The sequence below is a fragment of the Cydia splendana genome, chromosome 26 (assembly GCF_910591565.1).
Source record: "Cydia splendana chromosome 26, ilCydSple1.2, whole genome shotgun sequence".
In the NCBI taxonomy this organism is placed as follows: domain Eukaryota; kingdom Metazoa; phylum Arthropoda; class Insecta; order Lepidoptera; family Tortricidae; genus Cydia; species Cydia splendana.
Genome location: NC_085985.1, coordinates 10,820,892 through 10,833,163, shown reverse-complemented (window position 1 = coordinate 10,833,163; position 12,272 = coordinate 10,820,892). Strand labels below are relative to the sequence as shown.

The 12,272-nt window shown below is 38.2% G+C and overlaps 1 protein-coding gene across 1 annotated transcript in view; it reads right to left on the bottom strand.

Moving 5' to 3' along the window:
* Positions 1-3,389: 3,389 nt before the first annotated feature.
* Positions 3,390-12,272, bottom strand: part of LOC134803439 (T-complex protein 1 subunit eta) — a 53,622-nt gene continuing 44,739 nt past the window's right edge. Inside the window, exons 13-14 of the mRNA XM_063776257.1 lie at positions 11,494-11,618; positions 3,390-4,891 (exon numbers count right to left, since the gene is read on the bottom strand). Coding sequence (XP_063632327.1) covers positions 4,778-4,891; positions 11,494-11,618 — 239 coding nt within the window. The 3' untranslated portion in view covers positions 3,390-4,777. The remainder of the gene's footprint in view (positions 4,892-11,493; positions 11,619-12,272) is intronic.

Sequence of the window (12,272 nt, the reverse complement as noted above, 5' to 3'; positions counted from 1 at the left end):
ACAGGTAGCTACAAGTACATCCGTCTCACACCAATTTTGGTGGCTAGCCATAAGCCGCGCGTGGCGCTGTCGCCACCTAGCGGTCATATCTGTCCACGATTACGTAACAGACGCGTTTTGTTAGAGAGTGAATCTTCTGTACCTAGTACCTACTATTATTTAAATATTCTGTGATCCAGGTTCGAAGGGAGCTAAAGCCTGACCAGGAATATATGATCACGCGCCATGTTGCGGAATTTCCCTGGAACTAATTTTTTCATACTATTCCGAATTGTCACCCTATACATAAGAATAACAGCGCCTTCTTGACAATGATCATATATTACTGGTCAGGCTTTAAATCGTTTAAATCTCGCGACGTTTCTTGTCAATCGCGCGGGTTTTTACCTTTTATCTAAATTACTTTGAAAATATACTATACTACGCTTCGGTGAATAAATATACAGACAGACAGACAGACGGACAGACCGACAGTGGAGTCTTAGTAATAGGGTCCCGTTTGGTACGGAACCCTAAAAACTAAAATTTTGCGTTACCCCCTCTTAATAGTGTGGCCGACGGAACGGCAAGACCCAGAGCTTAACATTGTTGTACCTTATGTGAATCGAATAAGGTTTACGTTGGTAATTAACAGTGTGTGATGATAGGGCGCCGGCACCATTTAATTATTGTAATGAGTTATTTGCTTTATTTGCCATATAATATAAGTACAGTATGTAACTGAACGAAAAGCAATTGTTTAGGTCATACTGAGCAACTTTTACTATAGGACCAACCCCGAAAACGCGGAAAAAAAATTGGATGTTTCATACATTTTGCTGGTCTGATGTTGAAATTTGCTATGGGAGAGTCAATTTTTTTCGTGAATTCGGGGTTGGTCCCATAGTAAAAGTTGCTCAGTATGACCTAAACATTAACGGGTTTGAGTAATTGCTTTTCGTTCAGTTACAAACTGTACATATATAGCGGATGGCCTAAAACAATTAATGCATTAAGGGGCTGATAATAGCTAAAATCGCTTATTGTATTGCTGATGAGGAAGGAATTTAAAAGACCGCAGCAACCTCGGCCTAATTTCACCTTCGGGGTCGTACACTGGTCGTACATTAATTACAATCACACAAAATTTCGATTTTATTTCACTTATTTTACAATATAATACAAATACTCTTTGGTACCTATACTTTCAATCTTTCAATCCAGAGGTCGCGGGTTCAAACCCTGGTTCGTACCAATGAGTTTTTCGGAACTTATGTACGAAATATCATTTGATATTTGCCAGTTGCTTTTCGGTGAAAGAAAACATCGAAGACATTCAAAGGTGTATGTGAAGTCCCCAATCAGCATTGGGCTAGCGTGGGGACTATAGCCCAAGCCCTCTCGCACTTGAGAGGAGGCCTGTGCCCAGCTGTGGGACGTATATAGGCGTTGGACGTATTATTATTTATTGCTATAAAACGCTGTCAAACTTCGGTTTTGTACTTTTGTAGGAAGCTATCCTTTCTGTACGGTACTACTATTATTTATTCTGTGCTATTTCTTGGTAGTTCTAGTTATCAACCCCTTAAGACTTTTAATGCAACATCTTCATTATAAACTACCTTTATCAATAATGCATTAGAATTAGACACACTAGCGAAATAAGTCTAGCGTGGAGAATACTATACAGTCGCCGTCAGATATACCGGAGCGGCCGAGCGCTCAAATATATCTGAATACGCACTCTAGCGCCCTGACAATAGAGGCGTGTTCAGATATTTGTGAGCGCCATGTCCGCTCAGATATATCTGATGGCGACACGGGGGATGTTACTAAATAGCCTTTGGTCGTCAGTTTTGTAAACTCGGTTTTGATCAGTGAATAAAACGGCATTTAACCTATGAGGAAATAATACAGGTTGATTCAAGAGCTGTGAGCAGCATATAGTAATATGGGGCATTATCTATGAAAAGGGACCTTATTGTCGATGGCACTTTCGCCGCACAGCGTCGCGCGGCATTGTATTTATATCGGAGCATTGTTAATAATGGCGTAAGCGCCATCGACAATAAGGTCCCTTTTCATAGATAATGTCACATATTAAGTAAAGAAAGAGTGGTAACTCCATTTATATCAATTTACTTACTAAAGTTACGCGAGTTATGAAATTAAAAAAATTATAAAAAAAATGCGAAATATAAGTATAAAAAATACAAAAAGTTATGTACCTACCTATATACAATTACTGGGGATCGAACTGGGGACCTTCCGTGTGCAAACCAAAAATAGGTTTTTGGCAAAAATTTCATTTTTGATACAAGCTTTTATCGCCGACTGTACTTTTTTTTCCACAGGCAACTAATACTCATCGAGACAATTCTAACATCAAACATCAACATTTATTAAGCAAATAGGCCACAAGGGCACTTTTACACGTCATCATTGAATTTACATAATTACAAGCAAAAATAATAACATCAACAATTTTATAAAATAAAATAAACCCCAAACACAATTACGTTTCGTTGTTTTATCACAGAGTTCCTATGGCCACCTCCGGTCTCCATCATCAGATCAGCTCGATGACACCATAATATTGCATTGTCACCCGACTTACGTATGTATGCAAAATTTCAGCTCAATCGGAAACCGGGAAGTGGATCAAATTTAACTTGCAAGATTTGATTACACACAGACGGACAGACAACGGTCAGGTGAAACTTAAATAAAAGCTTGTAAAAAGCGAATGTTTGCAAAAGGAGCCATGATAGTTCCAATAGTTCTTAGACTTCTTAGCCAAGTCTAACCAAGAGCCCTGCTGGCGGCAGCTCGCCAAGCCTATGAGAACACCAGTTCACGGTCTATTAATTTATTATTATACATATTGATAAAAACTTGCTCGCGAGTGACTTCTAATACTTAATTATATTAATAGCGTGTATATTTTAGCAAACATGCCTGCAATTATCGTTTTGTTGACCGAAGCGTTAGCGAAGGTCTCCGTTTTAAGCAATTGTGTTACCATTTCCCCATATACTTTGTATTGCGGTAACAAAAAGGAAAGTTTGAACAATGTATGGAAATTTTAGGACACATTTTTCTCCTATAAGGATGAAAAGGGCTCGCGATCCTGATTAGAAATAACACAAAAGTGGCAAAAAAGATTATACATACACACATACAAGCGAGGTATCGTCTTGGGTCGTCCCATTTGTTTTTCGTCAAGTTCTTAAATTAGTCCTATTCTGCTTTCGTCACGCATTCTACATTGAAAGCCACCGACGATTGTGACGAATGTAGAATGGGTGACGAAAGCAGAATAGGACTAATTTAAGAACTTGACGAAAAACGAATGGGACGACCCGAGACGATACCACAAGGGACATACTTTGATAAATAAAACCATAAAATAGTAGTGTGTTACATTTTATTAACTAACTTACATCCTAAACATTTGTGAAGGCTAAAGGCGTTATTATCATTAATAAAATAATTCAAACAAATGCTTCCAACAGAATAAAATCTGTATTAACTCGAAGTCTCTGACATTGCTAATATAAATCGTCAGGTGACAAGTAAAACTCACTAATTACTAAAATAATATTAAACAAAAATCAACCTTATGTGAGTACTAACATGGTTCACTATGGCTATGAACTTGTGGTGGTAATTAGTGAGTTTTGCTTGTCACCTGACGAAATAAAACATTTTACATTTCAGTAAATATAAGCTATTGGACCAGCAATGGTAATACTTTAAATTGTTTAATTATTGGTTGTGTTAAGAGCCCATCAACGTGCTCACTAGCGCCACTGGTAAATCATTGTAATTATTTATATTTCGTCGGGTGACAAGCAAAAGTCACTAACTAACACCATTGAAATTATTGGACAATAAACCGTGTTATAAGTGTAATAAAGCGCATTGTTACTTAAATTTTTTGATAGTACTTAGTGACTTTTGCTTGTCACCCGACGATTTAACGATAGATATTTAACCCTTTACCAGGCTGACATTTCAAAAATGACAATCGAATGTCAGTCTTACTCGTCGAAAATAGAACACATGTTTGAAGTGCCGTAGGTGGGAAATATATAACCCTTAGCCTGGTAAAGGGTTAAAAAAGGGGGCCGCTACGTACTGTATTGTGTATTTAAGTCCCTTTTGAATACATCAACTAGTTTTTATGTTGCTGGATTCGTCGATCTATGAGCTCAAAACAAAAACGGCCGTTTTAACTTTGGACGCATATATTGTCGAACTGAGTAACGTAAAAACTATTATAATGTATTCAAAAGGTACGTAAATACAAAATACAGTACGTAGCGGCCCCTTTTTTAAATATCTATCGTTAAATTTAAATAATCACAATTATTTACCAGTGGCGCTAGTGAGCTCGTCGATGGGCTCTTAAGAAAATATAACTTTTTTACGTAAGTTTCCAGAAACTCACTAAAGTTATGAAAAGCTTTGTGGCTTTATTAAAATACCCGAAGATTTTCGGTACGGACAAATAGAAAATCATCATCATCATCATATCAGGCAGAGCCAACTCGATGGCCATTGGGGCGGAAAGGTTCTCGAGTGGCGACCACGTACTGGAAGGCATCGTGGGTAGACCCCCCACAAGGTGGACTGACGACCTGGTAAAGGTCGCGGGAGTCCGCTGGATGCGGGCGGCGCAAGACCGGTCATTGTGGCACTCTTTGGGGGAGGCCTACGTCCAGCAGTGGACGCCCTCTGGCTGATATGATGATGATAAATAGAAAGTACTCTATTAAAAATCCGATGAAATAGTTTAACCCATGCGCGGCCGGCCCATGCCGCGGCCCATGCCGGCGGGCATGCCACCGGCTTGGGGCATGGCGTCGCCACCCTTCACGTTCTTGATCGTCTCGTCTACTGACAGGATCTGGAACAACAAATACACTTTATAGTACATGCGGTGCTCCATTACGACACCCTGTGCCATAATAAGCACATTACGTAACTACGGCGAAAATTTATAAGGCCATAGTCACGAGCTTTAATTTGGGACCCATTTCCATTAAATGTTGTTAGAACATTCATAATGCAATAAGGTTGAAACTTCAGTTCGATAGTGTTGAAATGTCAAAAAGTCATATCGAATTGACCCTTGAAATGATAACCTCTTTGCAAAAAGTGATCACTCCGGTTTTATAATCTGTTTAAAGTGACATTTTCAAAAATATTATTTCACAAATTGACGTAATTGAGTGGTTGCCCCTAGAAACGTAAACGTAAGTAAATGTCGATGGTAAACATTATGTCAATGAATTATGACACTGCGTTAAAATATTAGTTCTAAATAGCGTCAGTTTGCTACACGATATTCAACCTTAGGTGGGTCCCAAATTAAAGCTCGTGACTGTACTGTAAAACGTTGTACGATGCACGTGCGAATAGGTAATTGGCAAATGGTATCGATTTAAATTTCGCATATGTATCGTAAATAACTATTATAATTTGAACAATCAAATAAGTTCATTTGCCACAAGATTTTTTAGCTCACTGTACTTTTTTTCAAGAGGTGGTTGTGGTGGATCTGGCGTCCGACTTTCAAACCAGAGGTCGCGGTTCAAATCCTGGCTCTTACCAATGAGTTTTTCGACGGAATATCATCTGATATTTACCACAAGCTTTTCGGAGAAGGAAAACATCGTGAGGAAACCTGCATACATCCGCGGAGAAATTCAAAGGTATATATGAAGTCCTATATTATGAGTCTAAACGGGTTTGGAGACCCCTGCTCCAAACCCCGGCCCGCGACGCGTTCCAATCCAGCCCCCGGGAACCAGGCTCCAGGGGTTCAGCCCTCACACAGCAACCAGATCCCACCCCCCCGCACACCCGGCGCCGACGGTGGCCCGCGCGAAAGTTTCGCAATATGGCCCTCAGGTAAAAAAAGTTTGGATAGGGGTCTAAACCGTAAATTATTCAAAAATACGAAGGAAAACAATGGGGTTGGCCGGTGGAAGTTTTTAGCAGATGGCGCCATCATAGCTTGCCCCGTCAATCCCTAGAATTGTGTCAAATTTTTGTTTTTTAATACCCTGGATGCCAGCTCTTTAAGCCAAATCTCATAGAAAAAGGGGCAAGCTATGATGGCGCCATCTAGGCAAACCTTTGACAGTTGCCAACCCCATTATGCACTATATTATGTACAACTACAGTTGTACACTATAAGTAGTCGGGTACATCCCAGTAGCGGGCTTTTATCAATTATTTGACTTTTAATCTATTGCTCATAGAGATAGAGTGGATACTCCCTTGGACCTTCAGATCAACCATGAAATTGGTTGTTTTAGGGAATATTAGGCAAAGCTCTGCGTAGGTGGCACAACTAGCACATACAGTAAACAAACATCAATGACACATCATGAGTCACTACGTCAATCACATGGCCTACCGTGAAACACGACAATCGACAGTTCGGTTTCTGCCTCTCTATCACTCTTGCTTATTCGAGCGATAAAGAGGCAGATAACTAAATTTCGATTTTCGCGTTTCCCGGTAGGCCCTTGTTAACAAACCGCCTTGATACATCAATGTCTTCGAGCAACACGGAAGGGAGGCGGCATTCGCACTATTTCCCCTCTGCCGAGGTACAAGATTAGCGCGTCAATCTAATCTAGCGCGGGTAATAAAACTAGTTGCACTTGGATTTTTCACTAGACCGAGTCCAGACGCGCGCGTGAACACTGCTGCACAAAAAAGCCTGTTTGCTCGGTTTTTTGTTATAAAAAGAGGTCGGGGACATCAAATTTACAAAAAGAAAGTGTTACATTTCACATGTAATATTTTTTTTTACATATCATACGTTTAATTACATTCAAACACAATTATTATATTTTAGTCTCATGTAATTGTTGGATTTATCGATTTTGCTCGCTCAGTACAAATTGCGGATCGGTCGAGCGACAAATCCGACTTCTCATCTCTCAGAATACAATAACATACTTCAACGAAAATGTGTTAGTGTGCGTGTTGTGACACTTGTCACTCGTCCGTACACAAAAAGAGATCGAGGTTTGCAAGATTTGTCTTTGACGTGTGTCATTTTCTATGTATTTGTGTCGTCATTACAGATTGGATTTTGTATGTAAGTGTGTGAGAAGTGCGACTATGTGCACCTTTCCCCCCGCGAAAAATGGCAGAAAGATTTGTACGGTGAGATATCGCTTGGGCCCCTCCCTTCCGATGTGTCGGAAGCCGGTGTTGCTCGAAGATCAATGTCATATTTTATTGTCTGTGAAATCTTGTCAAAAAACAGTTCAAGGCACAGTATGTATAAGTTAGTCTATGAATTTACTGAGTCGGTAGTGCTGCACTCTGGCGGCAGAACATTGCAGTAATATCCCTTATTGTAGCCTCATTAAACTAGAATCCTCACAAACATCAGTAATTGGATCCGTTGTCATAATCATCGGCTAGAATTAAAATTTCTAAAATAATTGATTTACCTAGTATCTAGTTTAGCCAATAAACCATGAATCTAGTATATAACTATATCGGGCATGACGGGTAGGGGGAAATGACCGAACGGGATAGTCTTATGTATATTGTTAGTCCTTGTCACAGTCTCACATTTTTTTTAAATTACCCACCGTAAATTTAGTATGGATTAAGGCTCATTTAGACGGTGCGAGAACTCGTATGCGAGTTTCATTACATTGCGGTATTTCATTGGTCGGCTGAATTGGATGTAACCAATAGTCTTCAATGTAACTAAAATCGCATACGAGTTCGCCCGCCATCTAAATCAGCCCTTATGGTGGGCAACAAATGAATTCGACCAATCACAGTGTCGCATTCCGTATGTTTTGTCCCTCACGGAGGCACGCGTATACCACTTCTATAGGATGCTACCATCTATGCATATGACGCTTGTTACTCTGCTCCAGGTAGTATTTTCAAGTATTTTCAAATATTTTTACCTATTATTAGGGGCTTTTCACTTAAGGGGCCGGTATATGACGTTTTCGATTTAGACCTCACTTTGTAACCATAATTTGTTCAATAAATGTTTGATAATTGCATTAAATTACACGTAAATTTATTCACGAAGAAACCGTGTACCGACTCTTTATGCCATTATATTTTTAATTTGCTGTTATTCTCTACAAACCGACACTAAAAGTATCAAAAAATCAAAATATGGAGTTCCGTTTGAGACAGAAGCAAAACAATTTTGTCTTTGACAGTAATTGAATTATTGTATGATTTTGGAAGCTAGATAATTCAGCTACCAATTTATTATCGATTTATATTTTTACTCACAAAGACAACACAGAAATTCAATCTCAAATGTAAACTTTCGAACAATTTCCATACATTGACGACATCACTCAAAATTCTTCTTCAAGTCAGATGCCCGTTGGGGCTACACCGGAGCACACGTGTACTTCTTCAAATGAAAATGACAGCTTGATTTTCTTGCTTTTGACAATTATATTGACATTAAATCATATACGCACACGAGAAAGCATACCAGTAGATAAAATGTATTTCAAAAAATAGGGTACATAAATATCAGCTCGCGTCTCATTTAAATTTCATTTGCTGTTATTTACGGGTCATTATTGTTGAAAACCGCAGTAAACTATATTAAAATAATACGATTACAGCCGAATTTAAGTATTATCTTCCTTCAAAACTCGCTTAAAATGAAAAAAGTTTAAAGACTCATCTTTACTGATTGGGATCAATTTTTATTATGCTGGTATCATTTTGCGTCATTTTAAAAACGTATTTGACTTCTGTATGTCAATGAATTTTGATGACAACTGTAATCTTGATTTATATTATAGAACTTTTATATTAAAATATTGCCTATTAACAGGAAGAGTTATGTAATTCGTATAAGTAATACCTGAAAGTCTTGTAACTAAATCTGTAATACCATGGATTGCGACGAATAAATTATTATGATTATGCCGTTCATTCCGTCTATATGTATAATGCGTGTACGTGCTGTTCTCTGAAAATCTTCAAGAAAAAATAAAGGCTAGACCAGCACTAAGTACTAGCAAGTTTTTGCGGCTTTGGAGACCGAGATGAAGCTTACAGGCCAATAGCGTTGTGGCCTGGTTATTGTTATGTATACCTATGTATCGAATGTTTTATAAATTTACTATAAAAAGCAATGTTTTATTTCGATTAGGTCTACATTTTGTGCATATTGCATATCTGAAGTATTTTCGTACTAAACTTGAAACTTTCGTTGAAACTAAATAAAATAATTATTCCAAATGTACAGTCACCTGCAATTTATGTTACACAACGAAGGCCGCAAAAATATCTGACACGATCTTATTTGTAGAACCATAAGAGCATGTCACATATTTTTGCGACCTTCGAAGAGTAGGTACCGTCATTACTCATTATCATCAACTTTGCCTGCTTTTTTTTTTAAACACGAATTTCTCAAAAAAAATCACATCATATGGCCCACGTCAATTTGGTATTCAAATACAGCTCGTATATATGATGATGATGTCTAAGGATCACTTAAAGGTTTTGGGCAATCCTACTATTCCCTGTTAATAACTTAGCGATAAGTGTAAAAACTTTTAAATAAATTTGCTGGGCAATGTTGCCTACCCGTTTTTGCCCATTTGCAAATAAGGCTCGCCTAAGCATTTTACAAAGGCTAGGGTTGTCACTTTTGAGAAAATCTGTTACAATAGTTTAATGACCAAAAATATGATTTTTGTTGTGTTTTCATTCGTTAACGGGATAAAACATCTAAATAAAGGATAATAAGACAAATTTAATACAGTATATATTTATAAACTTATTTTAGTGTACAAACATAACCTTCTTTTACTTGCGAAGTTGGGTAAATTAGATGAAAGTGACAACCCTAATCCGTTTTTGGTGGTGGGCAATGTTGGTATAGCTGCCAAATTACCGGATTACTTTGCCCACCGCTAAAACTTTTGTGTATTTAGGCCTTATTAGTTTAAATCTCAATTGACATAATCTATGCTTCATGTGTTATAACTGAAACCCGGAAATATTTGTCAAAGGGTTCTCAATTTTTTCTACTTGCATTCATTATTTATCAATTTTTTGCCCGCCGAAATATACCCTATATTAGACAACTCGCTCAAACTCAAAATTCCCAAGTCAAGTTATGCACAAGTTTGGCATATACTTTGTCAGAAATATAACCAATGTTCTACTAAAAACAGCAGGGTGGCCATAACTATTATCAATTTTTCTACATTAACGAATTTGTTTAAAATTGTCGTTTTGGGCAAAGTTTCCCTGGAGGCAAAGTTGGCGCTAATGACGTAACATATTATTGCAGGTGACTGTACATAAATGTTTCGGTGATTTTGAGATTATTTTCCAGGTTAGTTTACTAACAATCAAGTTATGCAGATACCGATTTCGTGCACGTATAAGTAGTAAGGTACCGCTATTGTTTAGCGATACCGATTATTTTTGAAGGTAAAACTATACCGGTTGAAATATAAAGATATTAAAATTACAGCAGGGACAATCATTTTTTATAGGTGTACCTAAACCATCATTGGCCGAGCGTTAGCAAAGGTCTCCGTTTCAGCTTGGGCAAAAATGCTTTTGTATGTTCTCCTTTGCAGATCACATTTCTCAACTGATTCTCGTGAAAATTTGTAAGCAGGTTCGATAGAACTATTCTGTTTCGCTTTATCCGCCAAAATGGAATTGCCACCCTGCTGAAACTTTATTTATTTAAATTCCTATTGAATGGATTTTGCACCTTATGAAAAACCGTATAGAGTAGTAAATAACATTTTACATCTGACTTAATGACATCTTGTTTTATTCGCTTTAATTGTACAAAACGCGTATCTCGACAAAGCAATAGTAGGTAGTAAAACAGTCAACAATCAAATGAATTAAATAGGTACGTCACGTGTGACATGAACAGACAAGGAAAGCAAGATTAAATGCATTGTTTCTCTTTCATCTTTAAATGGAATGCTTTTACCCTCAAAGGAGGCTAGTGGTCAATACTAAACTAAAAGTCCAATCTTAAAAAAACATGATGGGTCACTGACCTGTCCCAGTAAAGTGAGGTAGTGTGCGTGAAGTGCGCTTGTGTGTGAAATGGGGTAAATTGACAGAATCTGATATTTTACCCACCGCTACCGTCGCCTTAACTGTGTACCATTAACGACCGGTTAGTAATCGTCACAAAACTGACGGTCAATGTCAAATCCCATACATTTTTTCAGGAATGTGACGGTTAGCCGTTATTGAAACACGTCTTAACCCTTTACCAGGCTAAGGGATATATATTTCCCACATACGGCACTTCAAACATGTGTTCTATTTTCGATCAGTTAAGACTGACATCAGATTGTCATTTCTGAACTTTAAGCCTGGTAAGTCGCGCTTTAAAGTAAAAGTTAAAATAAAAATGCCCATTAGCTAGTATTTTCAAATATTTTTACCTAGTATCAGCTAGTATTTATACCTAGTATTAGCTAGTATTTTTACCTGCGCGGCGGCCTCGCAGGCAGCAGTAACCGCGTTGATCTTCACGACGGCCGGCTCCCACACACAGCTGGCGAAGTTATCCGCGATGTCCTCCTTCTGAATGTCCACGCCGTACCATTTCTCGCCTGCAACAAGCATTTAGTGTTACAAATACTGTGAGTGTGCAAGTGTTATTTTTTGTAATGTAAGGCAGCCTCATTGCGGTTAAATCCTCAAAAATATCAGTAATTGGATCCGTTGTTATAATCATTGGCAAGTGTTTTTTTTTTAATTAGCCTATTAGTGGGTCCCACTGGTGGGCAAAGACCTCCCCTCTTTCCTGCCACTTGGCTCTGTCTAATGTACACTCCCGCCACTCCACACAGAATGTATCGGGTCATCCGCTAGGTCGCTATCTCCGTTTGGGTCTTCCTCAGCCCCGAGATCCATCCTGTGGGATCCAGTCCGTGTTACTTTGGCCCAGCAAGTAATAATACTAAGTATATTTACCTAAAATACTAAGTATTTGAATATATGTATTTACTTAGTATTTTGAACAAGTAATTTACCAAGTACTTTGGTACCAAATATTTTAAGCCTTTACCTGGCTAAGGGATATATATTTCCCACATGCGGCACTTCAAACATGTGTTCTATTTTCGATCAGTAAGGCTGACATTCGATTGTCATTTTTGAACTGTCAGCCAGGTAAAGGGTTAAGTAACATAGGTAGAGTTTAAAAAAATCCTGATACTACGATGTAGGGACGGCCACTTGTCTGCGAATATGTCTGCGTTTTG